This window comes from Notamacropus eugenii, chromosome 1 (assembly GCF_028372415.1).
Source record: "Notamacropus eugenii isolate mMacEug1 chromosome 1, mMacEug1.pri_v2, whole genome shotgun sequence".
NCBI lineage: Eukaryota > Metazoa > Chordata > Mammalia > Diprotodontia > Macropodidae > Notamacropus > Notamacropus eugenii.
The window spans coordinates 474,617,911-474,636,875 of NC_092872.1; the positions used below are offsets into that span (position 1 = coordinate 474,617,911).

Sequence of the window (18,965 nt, forward strand, 5' to 3'; positions counted from 1 at the left end):
CTTCCTAACTTCCAGAAGATACTGTGAAGATGGAATGAAATCAGGGATTTGAAAGCAAATACTCATACTTGAGCAATAGGATGATGATAAGGGTAATGATACTTCACATTTGTTATTAAACTTTAGAAAGATGTCACAGCTTTAGGTAGCTTAGGTTTAGCAGATTCCTCAGCACATACCCCTAGTCTTGGGTCTCCCACTAACTCACTGTGTAACCTTTGAGTCATGCCATTATTTCTCTGTACCTTGATCCTACGTCCGTTAAAACAAGGGTTTGTACTAAATGACCTCCAACATCATTTCTAGCTCTAAGGATTTCTGAACAGTTTATTTTCTCTCACAGCTGGTCCCAGGTTCACTTGTGTGATACCAGCACCCAGCTACTTGAGACTCTGCTTCTGTCTCCCCTTGAGTTGAAGAAACTCAGGTAAGACCTGGAGGCTTTTTAAATGATGTCCCACACAGCTTGGCTCAGCCACCTCAGGCAGATCCTGTTACGCCTAAACACTTGTAGTGAAAGTCAACTAGTCTACTTCCTGCTTCTGACATAATCTATAGATGAATGATCCTAGAAAGAATGGGGGAGGAAAGTTGGGAAGGGACAGTCTGTTCAGAGTCTTCCCAGTTCCTGATGGCCCTCTAATGCTCCCTATCTCTTCTCTACCCTACCCCCATGCTTGAGAACACTGAACCAAAGGTTGCTGTCGTTATTTTCTTGCCAGGCTGACGGCCAGCACGATGAGCCCTGCAGGGGTATGCCAGGTAGCATCTGGGCTGAGTCACTGCAATACCATGGAAGAGCTAGAGTAAGTTGTGTGGATGGGTGATGCCAAAGGTGTGTGGTTGGTATGGTCACTATGCTGGTGGGGGCAGGTCCTGAGGAAGGAGTATTTGAAAACATGGTCAATGGAGTCGTCCTAGGCTCAATTGAAAGCACTTAAAAATAACTCCAGACCTTGGCACAGTTTATGAAAGTGGTAGAGCAAAACATCTCAGGCACCTGGGAATCAGAAGACATGAGTGCTATCTCTGTCATTGATGTACTTTAGCAAGCCACTTTGCTTCTCTGAACCTCAGTTTCTTCATCTGTAAAATGAGGATGATAATAACTTCCCAGCCTGCATCATAGGTGTATTGTCAAATGTTCTATAAGAAAATGTCTATGAAAGCTGTGTGACCTTGTTAGACAAATCTCTTCCCTCACTAGATCTCCATTTCCCCATTTTTTGGGAGGTAATCAGGGTTACGTAACTTGCCCCGGGTCACACAGCTACTAAGTGTTGGAGGCCAAATTTGAACTCAGGTCCTCCTGACTCCAGGACCCGTGCTCTATCCACTGTGCTACCTGGCTGTCCCTATTTTCCTGTTTTTCAAAAGAGAATATTCATCCCCTGCCCCTCCTTACTTTCACATGTTTGTATGTCAACCTCTCATTTCTGGCTCCATTGTCCATAGCTCTTAGCCAGGAGTTCCTTTGGAAAGCAGTCTCTCCTAGAGCTGATACAGGCCAACTGTATTTGCTAGATCCTGGCCAAGTGTGGCCCTCCACCCTCCCCTTCTTTGCCCCCATCCCAGATCCTCTAGGATCTAAGCCTGCTTTCCCACTATATCCTGCTAGAGGAGGATCCTGAGTGCAAAAGATACCAGGGCCATAAGCCCCTTGTTTGCCCAGACATAGTGTCTTTCCCATCCTCAAATACTGCTGGGGCTGCCTATAGACCCATCTACCGTAGCAGCCAGCAGTATTCCCTTCATCTATGGCCCAGAGGGGTAGATTGATTCTAGGAGGAGGCCAAGAGTTCTGGTTCCAGAGCCAGAGATCTTACCCAGTGGAAGAACCCAGAGATGTCTTCAGGGGACCCAGAGTAGGTGCGGAGGGGCAAGGATATGACCACCCCCTGCTCTGTTCTTGGCTCTTTCCAGTCTATCCGAGAATAAGTTCAGTGTGGAAAACACCGGGGTGCTAATGGAAGCTCTGGAAGGGAAGTACAAACTTAGAATTCTGAAGTAAGTAGTGGTGGGTCTAAGGGGGTGTGGGGGTGAGAGTGAAGGTAGGGGAGAGTGGGGGAGGGTGAGAATTCTGCCCTGTTGTCTCACTTAAACAACAAATTTCAATACAAGTATTCCTTTAGCAAGAACAGCTCTTACAATTTGCCTCTGATCTAGAGTTTGGAATTGCAAGACTCTCAGCTAAAACACTTTTCTAAAAGGACAAAAATTCTTTCCAGAACAGACCTTGGTTAAGCGGCATTTAAGCTACCATTTCAGCATTTAAACTGTCTTGTCAGTTCCTTAAGGTGCTCAGTCTGAATTGTCTTGGGTTCCTCTTCCTATAGCCTCAGTTCCCTACAGCTGCATGAGGAGGTGTTGCAGGTACTAACCCAGAGACTTCGGGGAATGTCCCTTCTGCAGAGACTTGAGTGAGTTCATCCTGCATTTATGAGATCCCAGGAATTTCAGTAGGGACACCTCCACCCCACTAATCCCATAGTCTTTAGTGACCAGAGGTAGTCATGTATAGCAGAAAGAAGAATAAATCTGAAGTCTGAGGATCCCAATTTGGATTCTAGCTCTTCTACTTACTGTGAGCCCTTTGACAAGTCACTTCACTTCTCAGTGTCTGTTTTCTCATCTGTAAAATGAGGGATTTTTACTAGATCCCAAGGTTTCTTCAACCTCTAAATCTCCAGATGCCCTTAATTTAAGTCAACTCCACCCCTACCCCTGGCTATGGTCTCCAGGAATTTCTGGGAAGAATCAGAGTACAGAGTTAGGTTATTCTAGTGAGCATTTAGGAAGTGATCTAGTAAGCCACAAAGTCGTCTCTACATTTCCTGTCCTCTACATTTCCCCATTTCCATAGGTCCTCATGTTCTACATGAGAACAGAGGTTGTCAAGTTCTATCTCCATCCCACCCTTAGTGAAATGACCTTCAAGGACTTCATTGGTTCCCTGGTACCATCTGTCCCTTGTCCCCCAAAGCTCCATCCACTGGCTTGATATCATGCAAACTGATAATGCCCACCCCATTCACCCCTGTCAGGAAGCTTATTCTACTCTCAAGCTCCTTCCCTACCCTGATTCTTCTCATCTGGACTTTAGCATCCAATTTTAAGCCCCATGCTAAAGACCACTGGGGATGTTTTCCCACATCTCTCCACAGCTTGAGTAACAGTGGCCTCAGCAGCATTGGCTGCTCCTACCTGTCAGATTCCCTCAGGGATGCTGCCAACTTGCAAGATCTGAAGTAAGTCTATCTGCCCCTTTCTTAAGCCTCTCAGACTCAGAAGAACCAGATGTGGGACAGAGGCCAGTCATTTCTCTGATTCCTGCCCCCTTTCATTGCCTCCCATATCCTTTCATTTATATCCTGCCCCCTCTCATTGCCTCCCATATCCTTTCATTTATACAGTTGGGATCCAAGGAGTGCTGGGTACCACAGGGATCTTTATAAAATTTATGGAAAGTATGATCTCCTAAAGAGAAGGCATAAGGGAATGGGGGCACAAAGGACAACGGAGGAATTTAGATCCGACCATGTGATTCTGATATTCAGCCAACTCCCATGGTTACCTATTGACTCTAGGATCATATAGAAGCTCTTTTCAATTTTTAAAGCTTTTAACTTTTAAAGCCCTTCACAATCTGTTCCAAAATAATCTTTCCAGCTTCAATGGACCTTATTATCCCCTCCCCCACCCCAGCACTCCCCAATCCAGACAAATTGCCCTTCTCTCTGTTCTCACACACAACACTCCATCTCCCATCTCTGTGTTTTTGTATTGGTCGTCTACACACCTAAAATGAATGGCCTCTTCACCTCCAACTCAAAGAGTTCCTCTTTTCCTGTAAAACAAGCCCCACCTTCTACATGAAGCCTTTCCCAATCCTCCAATTGCTAGTGCCTTCCTTTCCAAACTACCTTATATTTAACTATGCAGAAAAGGTACTGATCTGCTGTAGTAGAAGGGATATCTTTTATCTGAGATAAAGTGAGATAATAATCATGAAGCACTTAGTACTGTTTTTGGCACATAGGCATTTAATAAATCCTTCTTCCTTCTTTTTTTTCCTTCCTTCCTTCCTTCCTTTCTTCCTTCCTCCCTCCCTCCCTTCCTTCCTTCCTTCCTGGAAACGTCCTATACTCTAATAACGTCACAGGTCTAGTACCTATTCCTATATGGAACCTTTAAAGCATTTATATAAATGTCAGTGGCTGCTTTTATTTGGGATGTGCTTCTAATGGCAGGTTGCACTGAATCATCCCCACTGCCTTGCCCAGGTCCCCTGGTGACCAACAGCACATATCTGCTAAATAGAATGATTAGCATAGTAGATCTAAAGCTTCATGGAATGTCCTTGACTGAGTAATACTATGTTTTGTCTCCAAGCTTGAGCCGCAACAAGATCGAAGATGCTGGGGTGCAGCATTTATCAGCCATCCTGCCCACGTTGCTGCAGCTCAGAAAGATTAAGTGAGTAATTTGGAGACCCACAGGAAATATTAATATTTCCCCTTTGAACCACATCTGCCTCAAATCAGAACTGCTATAGCTCATGAGGAGATGAACATCTCCCCAGGGTTGTGTGGGAAGAGATGATGAGAGGTATCCGATCTCACAGAGCAGCTACATGGCCTTGAAGTCTCAGCCTGACTCCAAAAACCTGTACCTCCCCTTCTCATCCATGAGATTCTTTTCTGGTGGCAGACTAGGATTCATATGCAGTGTCTAAGACCGGAAATCAAAAAGTTCATTATAAGAGAATTGGAGAGCAAGGAGCAGGCAGTTCCAGACAGTCAGAAGCTGGTGACCTCTTTGGATTCATAAGATCATAGCTTTAGAGTTGAAATGGACCTTAGAGGCTATCATAGTCTACCCTCTTCATCTTACAAATGAGGAAATAAGCCAAGAGAGGCCAAGTGACTTACCCAAAGTCACATAGGTAGTGAGTGGTAAAACTGGGATTTGAACTCAGGTGATCTTACTCCCAATCTAGTGTTCTTTCTCCTTTATTATCCTGGCCCTTCCCCAGAACTCAAGCAGACTGGCTCTTAGCAGGAGAGCCCTGCTGAGATCCAAACCTGGACACAGGGCATGGAGTATGGGTGAGGGGTAACACTCTTGGTTTAGGTTCAGGAACTCAAGACTGAAATGTGTCTAAGGAGCTTGGGAGAATTTTTTGGGGGGTGGAGAGATCACTGGTGGGAAGGATGATGGCTAAAATGGACATCTCTAAGGGTCCTGGAGGAGGGTACCTGGGGTTGGAGGAGAAAATAACCTACTCTATGGTCCAACTTCTTGTATGAAGAGAATAGGGCAGGGGATCTCTCTATGCACTGGGGAGAGAGATGGGATGATGGGGGAGAGTAGAACAGGAAATGGCTTCTGTTTCCTGAGTCCTCTCTTCTCCAAATTATGCAATAAAACTTCATATATGTGACATGGCTTCTTTCTGGGTGGTGGGGACATTTTAGCCTCTCATCGAACAGCATCAGCCCAGTTGGAGGCAAGAAGCTAGCTGAGGCACTGGCACTCTGTGTCCACGTGGAGGAGTTACAGTGAGTTTTGTCCCCTGGAAATGGGAAGATGATCTTCTTTACCTGCATCCCCAGTCTGCCCCTTCTCCCATCCCTCTTGAGTTTTGTGATCTAGGCTCCTTCCAACAGGGGCAGAGTGGAGGTACCAGAGTATCTGTGTAACCTGGGGCAATTTCCTCCTTCTCAGCTTAGGGTCCAATGCAATGGGAGACCTGGTGGCCATAAAGCTGGCCCAGAACCTTCCACACCACCTGAAAGTCTTACAGTGAGTATCTGTGCTGGGGGGGGGGGGGGGGAGGCAGGGGCGAAAAGATGGAAAGATAGTGGTATGGCATATAGGGGTGGAGAGGAAGAAAGGAAAACCCTCTGATTCCTGGGGAAGGTGATGCATAGAGTAATGTGTGGAGTGAGGAGGATGTGGAGACTGCTGCTGCCCAAGAGAGACTGGTCAGCAGGGCCAGGCTTTGGCGAAATTGTGAGTTATGGTTTTAGTTAATTACAGGTGCTGCTACCCTCTGGCCCGAGTGGGACACAGCAGTGAGAGAGCCTAGGGCCTAAGAGTGGGGCTGAGAGGGAGGAGAGGAACCTGAGAGGCACAGCAGAAGGTGTGCCTGTAGAAACTCCACAAGGGGTTCATCTTATCTGGGGATGTCATCTGTGGGTAAATGTCCAGGCTGAATGACAGCTGGATGTGGAAAAGCCCATGAGCTTTCCTCCATCTACTTGTACTTCCCTATACCCACAGCTACCCTGTGGGAGGCTCTCATACTTTTTTTTCTTCTACCTACACAGACTTTGTTGCAACCAGATTGGCACCAAGGGGACATTGAGCCTGTGCCAGGCCCTCACCAGATGCCAGTGGATAAAAGAGATCAGGTAAAAAAGTAGGGGACGGAGAGGGAAGGGAAGGAAGGACAGAGAGGAAAAGGGTTGAGGTATGGCCAGGGAAGCCTCTCACTGACCCTTCTCATCTGCCTGGCAGCTTGGCAGAAAACATCTTTGCTGAAGGGATTCTGCCTCTATCGGAGGGACTCCTGAAACTCAGAAAGATTAAGTAAGTCTTCCTGCCTTGTTCTCCTAGATAGAAAGGCTGTTTTCCTTTTTATTCCCCTGGAGGCCTAGACCTTCCTTGTATGGAGCATAAGTCCAGGGCCCCCTCTTCTCTCATTCTGATCAAAGTCCAAGGACCATGACACTCATGTACTGCCTAGCTCACAGGAGTAGCTTCTCAGGGATTCCAGGAGCTAAACTTTCCTTGGACCCTACCTAATTACAGCCTTCCCCACCTAGGCCATCCCAACTCCAACTCCCAATGATGTGGGTGGGTGGGCAAGGCCTAGGAGAGCTTGATGGTCTCCTTGTTCAAGGCTCCCCCAGCCAAATTCTTTTATCCTTTCCCAGCCTCACATCCTGCAATATTAATGACCAGATGACCAAACCTCTTGCAAGCAGCTTGATTCTCTGCCATGACCTTGAGGAGATCCTGTGAGTACAAAAAGCTCAGAGCTGGAAAGCAAGAGACCTAAGTGCCAGTCCTGCTTCTTGTCCCTGATGCCATCTTGGTCAGGTCACTTTGTCTCTGAGCCTTAGTTTTCTCACCTGTACAATGGGGCTAATAAACTCTGCCCTGCTTCCCTAGTGCAGGTGTAAGAATGCGTTGAGGGCATTGATGCGGAGGGGCTTTACAAACTCCTGTCCTACAGGAGTGATTGTTAAGTTTTTAGTGTAAGCATGGAGGAGCAGGACAGGGAGACAGAGATCCCCTGAGCCTCAGATTCTTGGAACACTACCCGCCACCTTTCTCTGTCTCCAATCCAAATCCATTCTCTTGCTTTTGCATCAGAACTCTCTCCCTTCTCCTATGAGCCCTTGGTCCCCTCCTCCCTCCCTCTTCCTTCTGATTCTTGAGGCTCTCCACAGGTTGGCCTGGAATTGTCTTGGAAATGAAGGGGCCACTCAGCTAGCCCTTGTTCTGCCTCGGATGAACCAGTTGAAGAAATTGGAGTGAGTATGAGAATGCTGTAAGGGAGGGAGAAAGAGAAAGTAGGGTCCAGTTTACCAGAGAGGGGAAAGGATTGCTGAAAGAGCAGGGGCCCTGGGATAGGCTGGAATGAAGGGTCTTTAGGTTCATCCCTTCACCTCTAAACCAAGATCATCTCCCAGGCCCAAGGTGCCCCAGCACCCTCCCTGAGTCACCCTCTCACAGCCTCTCTGCCTGGCATTTAGGAAGGTCTCCCTTGTGATGGTATCCTTCATCTCAATGGCATCCCCTGCTTCTGTGAGGGTTTGCTTCCTGGAGGAGGCACCCACCAAGAATAGATTTCTCCTTCCTAGCTGGGCCCCGGTCTGGGAGGGAGGATGGGAATGACAACTGCATTCTCCTTCCCCTGCCTCTGTCCTCACCTCATTATCTCTTTTTCTTTCTTCTCTGATCCTTTGGGAAGTTTGGAGGGCAATCATATCGGTTCCCTGGGAGCACAGCTGCTGGCAAAGGGGCTAGCCAAGGGTCCTGGAATCCAAATCATACGGTAAACATGGCTTCGAGCCCTTCCTCCTCCTTCCTCCCAGGGCAGGGTGTGAGGCAGGATTGTTGAGTTTGGAGATGGCTCTCACCTGCCTGCATAGCTCTAACAAATAGAAGGGAATTCCTATGAGAAAAGACAGGGACTCCGCGAAATAAGAAGGAAGGAAAGGCCAGGCTCCACAGAAAAATTGTGTAACCTTAGAGAAAGAAAAAATGAGGCAGAAGGGATAAGCTGGGAGGCTCCACTGGAAGAGCATTATAGCCCCCATCTCCAGCACCTAGGGGAAACCAGATATGGTATAAAGTACCCAAGGTTTGGAATTAGAGGCCCTGGGTTCTGCTTCTGCCACTTACTAGCTGTGTGACCAACTCCCTTATAACCTCTTTAGGCAACAAAATGAGGTTAGATTACATGGCTCCTGAGATCCTTCCTAGACCTGAATCTATGATTCTGTGGCCCTGTGGTCTCTGAGAGATGCCAGCACAGAACTCAGTGGCCTCTGATTTGTTCCCCATCCATCTCCTCTGCAGGCTGTGGAAGAATCCAGTCCCCAAGGACACAGCCCAGTTGCTCCAGGGCCAGGATCCCAGACTGGACTTCTCCTAACCAACTCCAGGACTCTCCCTTAGTCTCACCAGATCCACACAAGGTGGATATATGCCCCCTTTGCAGAGTGGGAGGCCAACCAGATTCAGCTGCTGTCCCTACCCTGGAAACCCAAGAGCATCCTCTCCTTGTCCTGGAAAGTCCCTGATGTGGGGTCAGTGAGATGGAACCTGCCAGGCAGATCCCTCCTCTCCTGCAATAGCCTTCAAGGAAGGTGTCTGCTTTGGACTGGACAGGGCAGGGCAGGCCCTTCACCTGTCAGTGTTTCACCATCTCTGGCTTCAGTTTGCTCATCTGTAAAAGTGGGACTGCATGATCTCTAAAGGTCCCTTCCAGCTCCAACATTTTACAGTCCTAAGAGTCTAAAGTGACACAATAGAAAGTGAGCACTGGTTCTAGAGTCAGAGGGCCTGGGTTCAAATCTAGCCTCTGATGCTTACTATCTCTGTAATTTTAGGCAAATCACTGAATTTCCCTGGGTCTCACATTTCCTTTTCTATAAAATGATGGGGTTGAACCTTTGATGAGGTTCCCTTCCTTAGATACATTTATGATCCTATCTGTGTCTTTGTAATGGAAAAAGTGTAGAGTATAAAGTATTATGTAATGCAGGGACAGAGGCATAACCAACTTCCTATTGGTATCAGTCTGATCTGGGCTCTATTTTATTTATTTATTTTTTAAATCAAGCATGTATATACTTTATTCCCAGAATGACTGAACTGGAGAAACACAGTTCCAGCCAGCCTCCCCATTAGACCTTTAGGTTGAGTGGGGTAGGGTGGGAGGTGGAGAAGGTGGGACAGCACTGATCCAAACAGCTGATGTTCCACTGAATCAGGAGATCTTGGTTCTGGTTCCAGCTCTCTCATGGACTTATACATGTGACTTCGGGCAAGTCATTTCTTCCAAGCTACTGTTCAGAAAGTCCATCTGTCATGAGGGGATTGGCTTAGCTGATGGCTAAGGTCCCTTCTACCTCTGAAATTCTTGTTATTCAGTAGTATAAAGTTTTGGATTTAGGGTTCCTCCCAGGGTTCTCTAGGCTTCCCCTTCCCCTTTCATTTGACTACTAAGCAAATATTAAGGACCTTATTTGTATATAATTTTTGCTTGTTGTCTCCTTGGGAGACTGTAAGCTCCTAGAGGGCTGGCATTGTTTTTGTCTTTCTTTGTATAGAAGTGGTTAGAGCAAGGTGGGGTATGAAGATGCACTGAAAACCCAAAAGGAAGAGATCTGAATTCAAGTCCCACCTCTTTAATTTATTTTGTGACTTTGGATATATAGCCTATCCTCTCCGAACTTAGTCTTCCACGTCTGTAAAATATTGAACTACTTGAACTAACTTGCTCAGATGAAAAAAGTACCACTGTTAGTGTCGGAGGTCGAGAGTTACTTAACCTGTGTGGGTCTCAGCTTCCTCATCTATAAAAGGAAGGGGTTGGATGAGATGGCCTCAAAGTCTCCTCCAGCTCTAGATCTCTGAATCTATGTGCCTACCTCAAAAGGTTGTTGTGACAAAATATGTTAGTAAACATTAAAGTGTAATGAGAAGTCCAAGTTGTGGTGGTTTGGGAGATGGGACACAGAACCACAGTTGAAAAATACAAGACAATATGTGGTGAGCATCATATTGTAAGGCAGGAATTCAGAGAGGGGAAGTTCATTAAGGGCTGATGTAGGCAAGGGAAGCTTCCAGAAGGATGACATCCTGAAGGGTAAAGACTATTCGGTTATCTATTTGTGTCCTACAGCCAAGTTTCTCCCAGGAATAGAGATCTGTCTTTTGAGTATCAACACCCTGCTGGATTTGTTGAACACTACTGCCTTTGAAAACTTAAACATAATTCTTTTTTGGTTTGTTTTGGTTTTCTTTTTTTTACAGTTTTCAATTTATTTATTTTTAGTTTTCAGCATTCACTTCCATAAGTTTTAAATTGTCTCCCCCTCCCTTCCCTCTCCCTCCACAAAATGGCATGCAATCTGAGATGGTCTCCACACATACATTCCTATTAAACACACTTTCACTTTGGTCATGCTGCATAGAAGAATTATAAAGAATGGGAAAAACCATGAGAAAGAAAAAAAATAAAAGAAAATAGTCTGTTTTGCTCTGTACTCTGACTCCATAGTTCTTTCTCTGGATGTGGATTTAAATATAATTTTTAAGATGGGGAGGCAACACATAAATCAATGTCATCTAAGAAGTACAGGATTAAAAAAGATGGACCAGTCATGTGGCAAAATCAAAGGAGAATTGATGGCACATTTGGTATGCTGGCATTGCTTATGACACATAGGGAAGTCAAGGAATGTCCCCAGTAGCCTGGGTGGGCCCTCAGTGGCAAACTGGTAAGAGCATATGGACAAGAGCTGCGCAGAATGATCAGACCATGGGTAGGTTGCAATCTGCATCATCAGAGGAAACATCCCTATTGATGAGATCCCAGATTTATTTAGTATTCTTAGCACAGTTCCTAGAGTCTTTTCCTCCTCATCTCCATTTCCTAATTTTCTTGACTTCCTCTAAGTTTCAGCAAAATGTCACTTTCTGGCTTTCCAAATTCCCATTAACATTAGTGCTTTCCCCCTGAAATTATCTCCAATTTATCCTGTATATATCCTGTTTGGTCATAGTTGTTTGCGTGTTGTTTCCCCCATTAAACTATAAGTTCCATGAAAGACAGGGACTATTTTTGCCTTTCTGTGTAACCCCAATGCTTAGCACTGTGCCTGGCACACAGTAGGTGCTTATTAAATACTTGTTCACTTAATTGGCCCCGATTCAGCAGAGTATATGAGGATTGTGCATGGAGACAAAAAAGTAGCCCAGGTTTTCTCCTTTTCTTCCTCTTTCTAGTTGTGCCCTCCTCTTTCTCTCCTCCCACTCATGTGGGATCAGGGGCTGCTGCAGCTGCTGCTACAGACTGCTCTGACTCCAGTAGGACAGACAGAGGAATGGAGGACTGAGTGGGTGGCTTGGAGCAGCAGACTCAGATGGAGGCATAGGGCTGCCAGGTGATATCATTTATCCATTCCTGCTATTTTCCTGCCTCTTTCCCTCAATCATCAACAACAGAAAAAGAAAAAATAAATAAATATGGGAGGATAGAAATGATACTCCAAAAAATTTTTTGATAACAGCCCAAAGTCAAGACAAATCAGTTGTGAATAAGAGGCAACACAAATACTGTAAAACAAAGCAAACCCTTATCAAAGCAACAGGGAAAAAATAAAGATGAACATGTTATAGCTTTGAACGAAGCCCTGGATGCCAAGCTTGAGCTGTTCCACTCCAAGTAGAGGACCTACCTGGAGTTTCTCAAAGTGATTGAACTACATCAGAAAAGGATTTGCTTCTTGCCACAAGAAGAAAACAAACTGGTAAGATTTTTTCACTCTCAGAGGTCTCAGGACAAAACTTAAGCAGGGAAAATGATGCAAGCCACAGAGCCTCTGCTTCTCTTCTCTGCAGTCTGGTCTTGCATAGGCCTTTATGTCAACTCCACCAGGAAGTGGAGACATTTTAGTACTGGTCCACCGCTGAAGCCTGCTAATCATAAAGTGTGTGGAAGAGTATCTGACAGAATACAGAGTGCTTTGCTTGGAATGAAAGAGATGTCTCAAGAATTTAACCCAGACCTTTTCAAGCAAATGGCAAAGTTTCAGAAGGTTCAAGTGTGCAATGCAAAACTGAGCTTTGACAAACTCAAGAATGACATGGGTCAAAAAGTGGATCTTCCTCAAACAAGCAGTATATGACCACCTTGCTTCATTTCTGAAGAAAATCTCATGTACCATGACAGTCATCCATGAGAGTTACAAAATTCGCTATGTTGTAAAGCTTACAAGATCCTGTAAACAAACTAATTGAAAATGCCAAAAAGGAGAGTTTCCAGAAGGAAAGCACAGAAAAGAAACCAGAGTAACCAGACCTACTGATACCATTAGATGAGGTCAAGAAATCTACATACTTCCTTTAGAAGCGAAATGTAACCATACTCCATGCTCAAAAGTCATTGATGAACTGTTGGATCAAAAACTAGACAAGAAAGGCATCTCAAAGACAGAAATGACCAACAAGGATGATATGCAACTAATTGCTAAATGAAATTCTCAGTGCACCTTCCCTGTATGAGAGAAACCTCAACCAAGAATGGACAACCATCTTTGGGAATAAGCAGAACCCAGATCCCATGGCCATGTCTGCACCTGAAAAGACAGAATTCAAGCCACCTTCATCATCAAGTTTCCTCCCTTCAAAGATGCTAGACAAAAATATGCATGACTTAGAGTCAGCTCTACAAGATTAGAGAGAGAGCCCAGCCTACTACCATCCCAAAGCCAGCAGTGACTCCAAAACCCACCAACCAAAGTAGCACCAGACTATCTGTGAAAGAACCTGAGAGGAAGGCTCAAAACCTAATGGCCTGGTTCAAACCATCTTCTTAGTCCATTGTCCAACTCATGTGTAGTTAAGAAAACAACAAAGAGAACAAATTTCTCAATTTTTAAGTCTGAGATAGCTGACACCTTTCAGGACACTGCTGTCCCCAGTTGCTACTTGGCAATTAGACAGTATCCTATTGTGAATATTTCTGTGCCATGACAATAAAAGGAAAAGGGAGGGACACATGCACACACACACGATATCCCAGGAGGCAATATGACCAAGGGTGAAGTTGGGGAAGTATGCATAGTGGTCAGTCTGACACAGGGAGGGTCAAAATGAAGAGAATAGTCCTTCCACAGATGCTCATACCACTATTGGTGAGGTTGCATGAGGAAGAGTTAACCCACCATGCTAAAGATTCCTGATTCTCATCCATTCCCATCAGAAGGTAAGACAGCATGGAATTTTATACACACCAACTGTCAGCTGTTTTGACAAATGAATGGCCAGCAGCTGCTAAAGGCAAGAAGCTTGTCTTCCTCCCACCCCAATGTCAGCCCAAAGGGTAGAGCCAATCCAAAAGATCCCTGAATGTTGTCTGATGAATGAACGCACGGATGAATGAATGAAAGAATGAATGAAAAGCCCTAATTAAGCCATTACTTCGTACCAAGCACTGAACTAAGCCCTGGGGACACAAATACAAAAGCAAGAGAGTCTCTCCATAAAGAGCTTACATTCTGGAGGATATAGGCAACATCTATCCTGGAATCTTGGTCAGAGAAGGGTATATTACTGGCCTGGGAAGTCACAAGGATGGTGAGTGGAGTGCATTGACATATCCTTTCCAAATGTAGCAATGATATCAATTTGATTAGAGTTTCTAGGGAGAGGTGGAAAGCTGGGCAAGGAAAACAGATGGCATGAAGATGCTATGATTAGCTGTGAAGTATGATCTGGCTTAGAGATTGTTATATAAACAGTAGTGGGGTTTGTGAATTTGGACTGCTAACTCATCAATCCACAGAGCTCTGTCCTGAAGTGAGATACAAAACTGAGTAGATTAGGTCCTACTCCTTGCCCTTCAATGGCTCTGGAAGTTGAGTGATCTAGAATTGCAGACACAGGGCACTATTAAAATGCAACAAGAATCCAAGTGCAAGGTTCATACCTTGCAAACCCTCTACTAGGGAGGAAGGGGTTTGTAGATAACTTGAGCTCTGGAGTCATGAGCTGCAATGGTCTAGGCCAATGAGACCTCCCTATTTAGTCTAGCACCAATACTGTGAGCCTTCAAAAGTATGGAACCTGCTTAAGGAGGAGTTGAAAACAGAGCAGACCAAAGCTCCTGTGCCAGTTGGCAGCTGCACTTCCACCCTGGGCAAGATATGAAGACTCAGGCTCAAAAGAAAAAAAAACACTATTATAAAGAAGGCACTGCCCTCAAGGAACTTAAATTCTACCTGAGACAGAATTATAATAATATATAATTGGAATAGATACTTTTTCAGTGTGGCAGCTAGAGATTCACCTTGGAGAAGAAGTGCCTCAAATAACTATTCTAGGTTCCAGGTACTCTGAGGATGCACTCCATCATGTAGTGGAAAGCATGCTAGATTTTCAGAATCAGATTAAATCCTGGGTAGACCATTTACCACCTGTGTGACCTTGGGCAAGTTATAATCTCTCTGGGCCTCAGTTTTCTCATTTATAAAATGATGGAGTTGGACTAGATGATCTTTAAGACCCTTCACCTCTAAATCTCACAGTCAACCCTATAGTTGACAAATCCCTACATCCCCACCAATGTGCTTACTTTTTTCAGTCATCCAAAGAATACAAGTAGTTCAAAGCAAAAACATTTAATGTAGAAATGGAGGACCTCTATTTCTTTGATTAAGTGGGAGTGTGCCCTGTTGATACTGTCTTAAACAGAGTAGGTTTTTAATAATTGTTGAATTGAATTTAACTGAATTGGATTGGATATGAGTTAACAGGGGAAAGAGGTGGCATGGGTAAATATGCAGTGTATCCCAGGGTATGTGTGGTTTGTTTTGGGAGGGTGTGGTCAAAACTATCCAATCTACAATGAAAGGAACTGAGGCAGAGCTTTGAGCCAATATCATTTTTATCAAAAGGTCTAGATGGTTCCCTCTACTGAAGTGAACCTCAGATCTTCCTCACCATCTGAGATGCCTCCTCACTCTGAGGCCTTAGTTTTATAGTACTTGATATTCAGATGATACAGAAGAGGCAATGTAAAATGTATAGTCTCATTGGTTGATAGGCCTATATCTTGACCTTTCAGGAGAATCTTTAGCTCATACTTGTGACAGAAAGGATTATTTTTCTCTTACATTAATAACCAATTGTTAAATTAGGACTAAGGTTTTCCTTTTCTATTTTCTCCTTCAGAAATCAGCCCCAGTAGGTTATTCAGCCAGCCTCAGAAGGACTTTGCTTATGGAAGAGATTGCCCAAGTCTTTTGGGCACATGCTTTTTGATCTTGGGTGTAACTCCACCCAACTAGGAGACCTTGAAAACAAAATCCAATCTAGGTGAGATCTTGCCCTTAGTCAATAAGGCCCTGTCTGTCCTTGAAATCTTCCATTAGAATTTAGGATGAGCCAGCTTATGAAGGGGAAAACCAAGTAGAGGTAGATTCCTTTGCCCAGATTGCTGGAGGTGGCTAAGTCTTATGATTATGTCACATTCTCTTCAGGAGGAGCTGAAGATTTTTTGCTCACCTTCTCCTTAATATGTCTACCCCCTCACTGAGTGTTAACCAATCAGAGTCGATTTCCACCCTCAGGAACACTCCCTTTTCCAAAGTCTTTACAAGCATTCAATATCCCCCAAGTTGGTCTTTGGTCCCTGAAAGTGTCCTTGATGCCTTTTATTAATTATTCAGCAGTCATAATTAAAAAATAATTGTTAATTACCCAAAAGGTGTTTCTCTCAGACTTTTGATATATCACACTTGTGATAAATCAACTGGTCGAGGATATTCAAATATGAGTAGATCTGACAGTCTTTCATTGGCCCTATGTTGGTTGAGCAGTAGATTGGGAAATAGATTTGTAGGCAGCTCCAGCAGACAGGGTCACCCATTGGTCAAGTACTTATAGGACCTGTTGGTCAAATGCCATAGGTCCATTTCCCAAGCAAAGGAATAACAAAGGTGGAGGTACAATTCAAAAATAACTGGGGGACTTTCCATGCCATTGAGTCACAATCCCCCACCCCCACCACACTGAGTTTGGCTATTTTTTCATCAGGCATTAGGTAAGCAAGTGGATCCACTAGATTGACTAACTGTATATCAGTAGAGAAGTATAACAGTAATAATCACTGACCCTGTGAAATCAAACTCAACTGAATAATGCTAATTGGAAATGAACCAGGGGTCTAAATTAATCCTTTCCCAAAGGAGGGAGGAAACTCCCAGCTGCTGCATGGCTCTGGACTGCTTTCCCCAGCAATGTTGTCCTGGCATGGTGAATGCAGGCGAATGATGTAAAACATCTGTGACTGTCAGTCTTGGCATCCAAAGCAAGAGGATTCCAGGAGCTGAAGGGATTCTCAGTGAACAGAATCAGAAACTGATGCACTGTGTGGGAGACAAAGGATAAAGGACAAACAAAACCAAATTGCTAGGACCCAAAGCAGAGACCAGAGAGCTCTGTCCAGTACTTCCTAGGCTGTTACCCTTTGCTTCCAGTCAACTAAAGGAGACTGTGATAAATTCCTTTCCTACTTGACTTGATTTCTTTCATACAATCCAAAAGTGGTTTCTCTCTGCAATTGACTTTGACTTGTACCTGAGATCTTCCAGGATTGAGGGGTAGTAGAAGGCAGGGAAGCTTCTCCTTGAATTCTCACAACCTGGAGAAGGTTGTGGGGAAAAGTCAGCTTTCGTAGCTTTGTGAGTGAATTGTTATATGACACTGAACTAGTGTATTATAGTGGAAGAAGTTTCCAAAAGCTTTTTTGGAAGATCATCAGTTAGAGGACCTGAGTTCAAATCTACTTCTACAATTTACTCCCTGTTTGACTATGGTCATGTTATTTAACTGTTCTGGTTCTCAGTTTCATGACCTGTTAAATGAAGGACTTTGGCTATACAATCTCTAAAATCCCTTCTAGTTTCCAGTCTTATGCCCCTTAATGATGTCTCCTCCCTGGGACTCAGTGTTCCCTATTTGTAAATGGAGAGTTTCAGTCAACTAAATGTTTATCAAGCACTTATTCTATGCTTGGCACTGTGCTAGATGCTGCAGATAAAACACAAAAGTGAGAAAATTTCTGCCTTTAAGGAAATTATATCCTACTGATTAGACTAAATGATCTCTGAGATCCCTTCCAGCTCTAAATTCCATGAACCTTAATCAAGTCTTTTCTCTGAGTCTCAGTTTCCTCTTCTTTAAAAGGAGAGCATTGAACTAGATCCATGTTTTCTATATACTGATTCATGAACCATTTAGGGGTTTACAATGATGGTAAAAGGGGTTTGCACTTAAAAACTCTTTAATGGCTGGCACCTTAAGGCAGCAAATAATTGTACAATTATTTTACAAATATATTTTTCCTCTGTAACAAGCATGTGCATGTTTGAAGCATTATAGGTTCATTTCTGCAGTGATTTGAACCCATCATGACCATGCACACAATTTTCATTTTGTACAGTGTAATCACTGTACAAACTTTTAAACTTTTACTACTTCTAAATGATGCTGTATGTTCTTACAGTTTCTCAACCTGTCATCAAATTGTTTCCAAACAGCTTCAAGGTTTGGACATTCCAGTGCATTATTTACACTGGGCTGAAGTAGCTCCTTTATTCCCTTGTTACTATATAATTATACCTTATTAGCTGTGTAAGCACACGACCAAAATGTTCTTGTAGTGCAAATGTCAGAATGGAAAATCATAATCATTGGTTATATGAATTAAGAACCATCCTGAAGCCATTATGAACCACCACATCTGTAGAAACAAACCTTACATTGCCTCTTATTGCAGTATTAAGGCTGTTTTCCTATTCATCTAACTGGAAGATTTTCAAATGAAGTGGTTGGCAACACAGATCAATTATTTAGTAGAGTTTCAGTGAGACTGTAGTGGGTTTGCCAATAGAAGAAGAAAAGAAAGTCATGTCTGAAGAAATTCATTCCTCATAAAGAAAGGTTAATTTCTATCTCCATTCCACTCTCCATCTGCAGTTCTTCTTGGTTTCAACTCCACAGAACAAGATGCCTCTTCCAGGATAAACTGATCACTTCAGGTCTCATCACCATGGTGCTCACTCAGCTTTGGATAGTCATTATTTTCCCATATTCCTCAGCCCTCTCTCCTCTGATTGGAGAGCCAGATGGTGGAGTACTAAACTCCACCCAAAGTTTCCCTTTATAGTGGGCACAACCTGGACTTTGCAACGTAGTCCAGTCTCCATTTTCAGTTCTCTTTAGTTTCAACTCCTTGAAACAAGCTGGGTACTCCCTGGAATTCCCCTTCGCCCTGCTCCTCTTTGCAGTTTCCTTCTATGTAATTTCTTTCCTTATTAGGTTGTAAGTTCCTTGAGGACAAAAATTGTCTTTCTTTTTCTTATTTGTATCACCAGTTCTTAGAACAGTGTTTGGCACATGGTACACACTTAATAAATATTAATCAAATTTAATATCTAAACATTGTTTAAAAATGAAGCAATATATTAATTGAGTTTTATGTACATTTATCATTTACAGCAGTGCTTGTCATTAACCAGTAGAAAAATAAATATTTTATATCAGAATTAGCTATTCACATTTGTTGATTGGCTAAGTGGCCACATCTTCTGAAGTCTGAATATGCCAGCAAAAGCAACGTTTAACTGTAAGGGAGTGTTCTTCTGCCTATCTAT

General features: G+C 43.8%; 1 protein-coding gene and 1 pseudogene across 2 annotated transcripts in view; both read left to right on the forward strand.

Moving 5' to 3' along the window:
* Window positions 1-10,790, forward strand: part of NLRC5 (NLR family CARD domain containing 5) — a 93,887-nt gene extending 83,097 nt beyond the window's left edge. For both annotated transcript variants that reach the window (XM_072632312.1, XM_072632311.1), the window contains exons 36-49: window positions 344-427; window positions 723-806; window positions 1,924-2,007; window positions 2,337-2,420; window positions 3,165-3,248; window positions 4,393-4,476; window positions 5,478-5,561; window positions 5,728-5,805; window positions 6,333-6,416; window positions 6,523-6,594; window positions 6,942-7,025; window positions 7,461-7,544; window positions 7,985-8,068; window positions 8,596-10,790. In XM_072632312.1, coding sequence (XP_072488413.1) covers window positions 344-427; window positions 723-806; window positions 1,924-2,007; window positions 2,337-2,420; window positions 3,165-3,248; window positions 4,393-4,476; window positions 5,478-5,561; window positions 5,728-5,805; window positions 6,333-6,416; window positions 6,523-6,594; window positions 6,942-7,025; window positions 7,461-7,544; window positions 7,985-8,068; window positions 8,596-8,671 — 1,150 coding nt within the window. In that variant the 3' untranslated portion in view covers window positions 8,672-10,790. The remainder of the gene's footprint in view (window positions 1-343; window positions 428-722; window positions 807-1,923; window positions 2,008-2,336; window positions 2,421-3,164; window positions 3,249-4,392; window positions 4,477-5,477; window positions 5,562-5,727; window positions 5,806-6,332; window positions 6,417-6,522; window positions 6,595-6,941; window positions 7,026-7,460; window positions 7,545-7,984; window positions 8,069-8,595) is intronic.
* A 980-nt stretch (window positions 10,791-11,770) lies between these two features.
* On the forward strand, window positions 11,771-16,019 carry LOC140518494 (islet cell autoantigen 1 pseudogene; annotated as a pseudogene).
* Window positions 16,020-18,965: the final 2,946 nt, after the last annotated feature.